The 7,245-nt window shown below is 39.3% G+C and overlaps 1 protein-coding gene across 1 annotated transcript; it reads left to right on the top strand.

The window, feature by feature from the left end:
* Positions 1 to 5,251: 5,251 nt before the first annotated feature.
* LOC111152073 (olfactory receptor-like protein OLF3) lies at positions 5,252 to 6,205 on the top strand. The gene has a single exon (XM_022510368.1). It carries the CDS (start codon positions 5,252 to 5,254, stop codon positions 6,203 to 6,205), a length of 954 nt encoding a protein of 317 aa, XP_022366076.1.
* Positions 6,206 to 7,245: the final 1,040 nt, after the last annotated feature.

The raw sequence follows: 7,245 nt of genomic DNA, 5'->3' as shown, positions 1-7,245 counted from the left end.
GACATGTACTCTCAACAAAAGATGTCATCAGGTGGTAGGAGATTGAAACAATAAGAAAAATAATTGTGGTTGAATTTAAGGAGGTGGAATAGGTTAGAAAAATAACATTTAACTTGTTATAATTTACATCAAGTTTATAACAGAAAAAATAACCGTTTCCATGGAATCAACGAATAGATTTATTTTTAAAAAAGATCTTAATGGTTGGCTAAAATTTAACTTTTAAATTAGGTGTATTGTGTCATATAAAAGGTGTGTGAGAAATTTGTTCACCTACTTTATGTCTTCATTTCTTTGTCATGAAGAGAACATTTTAGTCCTGATATTTGTGTAACTAATAATTACTGGATAATGGGAGGAGGCACCAGGAACTAGTTTTAGCTAAGGTCTAGAAAGGTAATATTTTAACTGGGAAAATCTGATCTTGCTGTCTATTCCTCACCCCGGACTTTTTCTGCAACATCGGAGTCATTTACATACTAGTTCACAAAAAGATTATTTGCTTTGTATTGTAAAACTCCCATTTAATATTTTTCATATTTAAATATGTCCTCAAAAGGAGATGTTCCACATAAAAATAACACATTTCAGGCATTAGCATCAGTATCTTCCAGAGAAAATTTTTCATTGATTATTTCTGTGGCATCTTTCATACTAAGTCACATCGTATGCTCTATTTGTTATGGCTCTAGTAATTATCCTACATACACCCTACCTTGTAAAACCCAGGCCTGAAGTCCTTCCTGCAAGGTGCTTGCGTCCAAGGAGATTAACGAAGGAATATGTCATTCTTCAATACTATGTGTTGTAAATAGCATGGATTATTCATTTGTGAGTAGACCATGATAGCTCAAAACATATAGAGAATGGTTTGGGATTTTTGAGAAAATATGTAAAATAGTATTTCATTGTTTATTAAAGGAATACTGTGGATCTGGCAAGGAAAAGTAAAGTACCTACAGTTAGAACAAATTCTCAGAAGAGAGAATAAAACACTGTGCAGGAGGAAGAGCTAAAGAGATGTGGCTCTTAAGTGTGGTTATTGTTCAACACTGGTTTTGAACATCAGCTGCCGGCTTAACCCTATACTAAAAGTTTTCTCTTATCTTATTATGCAGACCAGTAGAACAAATATTCCTACATTTCTCCTCTGTTTTTTGACCTTAGTGAAATATGCATGTTCAGGGAGAGCTACAGATTCTGGCTTTCTGATGGGAGTGGTGAGGTCTGAAGTCTTCATCTGGCACTGAGTCCATTTTCCACCCTAGGCCAGGAATGGACCCAGCTAAATTTAAATGGAGCCACTCCTAAAGTAATAAGGTGATCGTATTAACTGCAGGGCATGCTAAAAGTATCTGATGAACACATGTTTCCTCCTGCATTTGCCTTTCCAAAGGTCTATCTATTTTCTTTACCTACTGTGAGTCCCAAAAAGGACTCTATGAGTGTGAACAAAAGGTATACTTGGATATTATTGATTTTGAAGTAAGGCAGTGATCTTTGGAAATGAATAGCAGCCTCAGTAGGTTAAAGATAATCAGCTAACATATCACTGAAAGTTACTTGAGTATTAACAGCTTATTTTAATAAAATGCTTTGCTGTGAAACACATAGTATGATAATAAATGCTAGAGATAATAAAAGTTAGAAATAGAACAGGATCAGATTGGGGATTGTGTGGAAATTCTTCTGTGTGGGAAAACCTTAATTCTATGTACATGTAGACATCATAGATATGTTTATGTGGGGAAGTGATGGGCAAACACTTATATCTCCTGATGAACTTGGAGGGAGCATGTAAGAGTATGGAGCGGGTGGAGGTGGCATCAGGGCCATTTACGAGGGTGCCCTGCACTCCATGAAGTGGGGTGATGAGGGCAAGTGTTTAAGTGTGCATTCACACTAGGTGAAATGGGGAATATGCAGTAAAGGAAATGAAGAAAGAGGATTTATTCCATGGAGGGGGAAGAGGAGGGAAAAGCCAAGCATGAAGTGTTGGGAGAGTGGGAGAATTTTTGTTACATTGACAGAAATGAAGGAGTCAGGAGGGACCCCGTGTGTGGGGAGGTTAGAGGAGGCCTTGGTGAGACATTTATGAGACAGACATTCATTGTGGTTTTGGGGAAAGCACCTGGGCCTTCAAAGGGAAGTCCAGGAGAGAAATGTAGACTTGAGGGTGAGCTGTACATAGTTGATCATAATTATTGTTGTTAGAAATTACAAGCCCCTCAAGGGAAAAAACCATAGAAGAATATAGTTGGTGAGCACAGAACTGACCAGAATTTCACAACAGTGGAGTGGGAGGGTTTGGAGAAATCCCCCAAGAATGCAGATAAGGAAAACAGATCAGAGGCAAGTGAGGACAGAAGCACAGGATAGAGTCATGAGTTTGAAGGAGAAATATTTGACGATGTTAAAAGTTAAACAGTGAAACATCAAATGAAAACCTGTATATTTGATATGAGAAAGTCACCAGTGATCTTTAAGAGTATAATTTCCATGATGTAGTGAAGTGAAAACTATGTTTTTATGACTCAAAGGATGAATCCTATGAGGAAATAATTCCAGCAGGTAGACACCAATCATTTGAGAATTCTTGATGTGAAAGAGGAAATAATTAGGATAATAAATAGCAAAGATTCTTCTCCCCATATTGAAAGGTTTTGTGTGTGTGTGTGTGTGTGTGTGTATTTTTTTCAGTGAGGGAAAAGTGGTCAATGAGAGACAAGAGAAACTCAAGGATGGCAAAAAGAGGAAATAAGTGAAAGAATAAGATTCTTATTGAAAGAGATAGATGAAAAAGATAATGAAAGAGATAGAGAGTATGAAATCAAAGGTTTAGGTCAATTACCATCACCAAATAATGGATACCTGCCCTGATTCAGTCATTAGTATAGGAAGGTTGGATCTTCAACTCCTTAATTTCAGCAATTATCCTTTTAGTTGGCCAATATTATCCACATTGTACCACTGAAGAACTGTGAGACAGGGGTGGTTGGGTGACTTGCTTCAAGTCCCAGGAAACAAGAAAGAATGGATTCAGGACACAGACTGTTAAGTTCTGAAGCTCACACCTACAGTGAAATGTGGTACTGTTGTTCATTTGTCATGAGACAAGGGCTGTAGTAGAGAGATATGCGGGGTGGGCAGGAAGACCAGAATGAATCATGGTCTGGCTTGCTCTCCAGGCAGCTTGCACGGCAACAGGGGGATAGTGATAAGATGACAATCTGTTCTGTGTCCTTTTCATCTACATGAACCCTAAGTATAGGAAAGTGTAATACTGACTTTCAAATCTCAGCATCTAGCAGTAATGGCGCCTCATGGATGTTTGCCAGATGAGTGGAAAAGGAAACATCTACTTTCTGTTGCAGATTTGTTAAAATTCAGTAACAGCTAACAGATTTTTTTTCTTGAGATTTTAGAATTAAATTTGAATGTCATCTTTGAGGCATTTGGTCTGACCATGACTGAAGAACAGCCAATTTAGGGTGGCGGTGGAAGATGTATGACAGAGCCAAAGAGGAGGAACAGTTGAAAGGGGATATCAGTTAAGCAGAGTTTATGAAAATGTATGTGACTGAAACTTGAAAGAGATGGGCATTTGGGGGAACTGTTTGTTTTGATTCAACCTTTATCAGATAAGAGAGTAGAGGCATAGATAGTCTTACCTTTCTGCTCACAGACCCTAGGAAGACCCCTTTGGAGTCTAGGATAGGCAAGCAGCTCTATTTCTGCCCTCAAGCCCTCTTACTGCCTTTTCCTTACTTTAAAAATTTTTTAGAATTTTAGCAGTTTCTGTTTAGTGTTCAGCATTGATATTTTAACATACAGTTCTACTTAAGAAGCTTTTCTAGGATGAAAGCAAACACAAAAGAAACTCCATTCCAGCATACATCTACATACATTCATACATATATTGTACTCGGCTTTTGTCAATGATGAAGGTTCCTTAAACAATTGCTTCCCTTCCTCTTTTGTAAATAGAAAGCCAAACACCCATACTGAGTGTCTTTTCCTTTATTTTGAGCCCATAAGCAAAGGATATATTCTTAAGAATATCAAGTTAAGAAGAAAAATAAAAAGAACATAATTCCCTTTTCCTTTTGATCCTACTGAAGGCTGAATAGATCAGGGTTATAAAAAAGACAAATGGTCCCCAGTACCTCAAGGTGACCAGTCATCCTGAAGTCCTCAGTTCTATTATAGAATGCCTCCAATTTCATTTATATCTGAGTTTGTGGAGTTTATACTTGGAAAAATCCCTTGCTATTCTTTCTACTACAAGGCAGAGGTCATGTTACTACTAATTACTCAGACTAATATAGTACTATTATTATCAGTACAGTCTATAAAATACTTTCTCCAAAGTTACCTACATTTCAGCTTGAAAGTATTTGTGAGTTGTATAATATTGTCCTGTTTCATTTATGAAAGTTTGTCACTAAACCACAATAACAAAGCTGCTAAATAAAATCAGTTTTCAAACCCAGCTTCTCTGATTAACTTTCCACAAGGCCCTGCTACTTCCCAAAGAATGAATTCCTGTCTCTTGTAATAGATTTATCCATTTTATCATGATGAGGCTAGTTGACACAATTAAGGTAGTTTTTGTAACATTCCAACCAAAGTTTTTTCATTGTTTGTCATTTTACCTACTACTGTCACCTACCAAGCTCGCTCTCTGGGGTAAGATGGTAAAGATATGAGCTCCCAAAATTGCATTGCATTATCCCCAGCCTTTAAATGGGTTATCCCGAGACCACCTCATGTTCTGATGAAAGTGCTGGCTTGGCTCTGATGCACAATAAATGTAATACATGTTGGGACAAAACCTGTCATCTTTTTTTTTTAATTTTTAATTTTTTCAGCATAACAGTATTCATTATTTTTGCACCACACCCAGTGCTCCATGCAATCCGTGCCCTCTCCAATACCCACCACCTGGATCCCCCACCACACCACCCCTTCAAAACCCTCCCGCCCCTTCAAAACCCTCAGATTGTTTTTCAGAGTCCATAGTCTCATGGTTCACCTCCCCTTCCAATTTCCCTCAACTCCCTTCCCATCTCCATCTCCCCTTGTCCTCCATGCTATTTGTTATGCTGTCATCTTGGCCAGTAAATGGTCTGAAACATCTGGTTAAGGCTGGCCGATTGTATTCATAGAAAGTTATTTTTATAATTCTTTGATTCAGCCATTTCAATTGTTTCTGACTTTGTCTGCAGATTATTAATCTTCAGATTTTTTAATGGGAACGGGTAACCAGACTTGGGTGAGAGAGTTTATTCTACTTGGCCTGTCCAGTGACTGGGACACACAGATCTCCCTCTTCATCTTTTTCTTGATCACATACCTGGTGACAGTGCTGGGGAACTTCTTCATCGTTCTTCTCATCAGACTGGACAGCCAACTCCACACTCCCATGTACTTCTTTCTCACCAACCTTTCCCTCGTTGATGTCTCCTATGCCACAAGCATCGTTCCTCAGATGCTGGCGCATTTCCTTGCAGTGCATAAAGCAATCCCATTTGTGAGCTGTGCAGCCCAGTTATTTTTCTCCCTGGGCTTGGGTGGGATTGAGTTTGTTCTACTGGCAGTGATGGCTTATGACCGCTATGTGGCCGTGTGTAACCCCCTGAGATACTTGGTCATCATGCATGGAGGCCTCTGTATTAGGTTGGCCATCACATCCTGGGTCAGTGGTTCTGTCAACTCTCTCATACAGACTGTCATCACCTTTCAGCTGCCCATGTGCACAAACAAGTATATTGATCACATATCCTGTGAACTCCTAGCTGTGGTCAGACTGGCTTGTGTGGACACCTCCTCCAATGAGATCGCAATCATGGTTTCTAGCATTGTTCTGCTGATGACACCTTTCTGCCTGGTTCTCTTGTCCTACATCCAGATCATCTCCACCATCCTAAAGATCCGATCCACAGAGGGAAGAAAGAAAGCCTTCCATACCTGTGCCTCTCACCTCACAGTGGTTGTTCTGTGCTATGGCATGGCCATTTTCACTTATATTCAGCCCTGCTCCAGCCCCTCTGTTCTTCAGGAAAAGTTGATCTCTCTCTTCTATGCTGTGTTGACACCCATGCTGAACCCCATGATTTATAGTGTAAGGAATAAGGAGGTGAAGGGGGCCTGGCAGAAATTCCTATGTCAATTAACTGGAATAACTTCAAAACTGGCAACTTGATGAATCCTGAGCATTGCTAGAGTAACTTGCCTGTGTTTTCTTCCACTTGGCTCACCTATGGCAGTCATCATCTGCGTTGCCATGGCAACCAGGAAGGAGATGGTGACCCATGTGCTAGTGATGCTGGATAGGAGGCTGGAGGTTGGGTTGGGGTGTGGTGTGTGGGTATATTTTTATGTCAGAGCAGCATGTTCAGTGGAGTTGAGCACACTCAACTCCCACACTTTCTCTTTCTCTGTCTCCATTCATATGGCCTGAGGATAATGAGAAGAAAAAACATACTGTTTTGATTTGTCACATTGTAATCATGGACCTTTTTGTGGACCTATTTTGGACCACTCATTCTTATTCATCCAAATTTTGTACAAGGTAATTGTGTTTCCATTGGGAACTAAAACATTTTCATATTTTAGACTCACTTAAAATAACGTGTGACGTATGAAGCCACATGCAGTAGCTGTGTGAGTCACTGTTCTGAGAGAAATGCTATGGACACTGTTAAGATATCTTTGTGCTGGACCACTAACTGTGTACATATCATCTTATCTGAGTGTGGGACGTACCTCAGGAAAGGAGCATTAACTGAGAGTCTTGCTTTATAGTGATAGGAATATAAGTAAAGCTGTTTGGACAAGGCTACTACTGACCAAGGAAAAGCCACATTTGGGGTACTACTTGACAGCATACAAGCAATTTGAGAGGAATTTTACTGCATATGTAAGAGGTACCATTTAAATATTAAAACTGTCCAATTTCTGAAAAATCCATAACCTCTTTTCTGAGACTTCAGAAACAATAAGCACATAAAATATAAATTAACATATAAAATATAAGAGATACAGTTAATCTGAGAAAGGACAGTGTTCTAAGCCAAAGCCACTGAAAGATAAGACAATTTCAATATGTATTTTGGGAATCAGATTACTTTGGTCAGCTATGCAGTGTTTCCCTCTAGTCTCTGTCTGAACACCTTCACCCCTTCCTCTTCCCACACACAACAGGGCCCTAGCTAACCTTGTAAATTAGTGAGGTGGAATACA

The sequence above is a fragment of the Enhydra lutris genome, unplaced genomic scaffold, assembly GCF_002288905.1.
Source record: "Enhydra lutris kenyoni isolate GAN:26980312 unplaced genomic scaffold, ASM228890v2 scaffoldscaffold27, whole genome shotgun sequence".
Taxonomy (NCBI): domain Eukaryota; kingdom Metazoa; phylum Chordata; class Mammalia; order Carnivora; family Mustelidae; genus Enhydra; species Enhydra lutris.
This window is presented reverse-complemented; position numbering and strand designations above follow the sequence as displayed.

What these genes read in the sequence shown, in the direction of transcription:
- LOC111152073 (XM_022510368.1), top strand. Translation starts at nt 5,252, where the DNA reads ATGGGAACGGGTAACCAGACTTGGGTGAGAGAGTTTATTCTACTTGGC.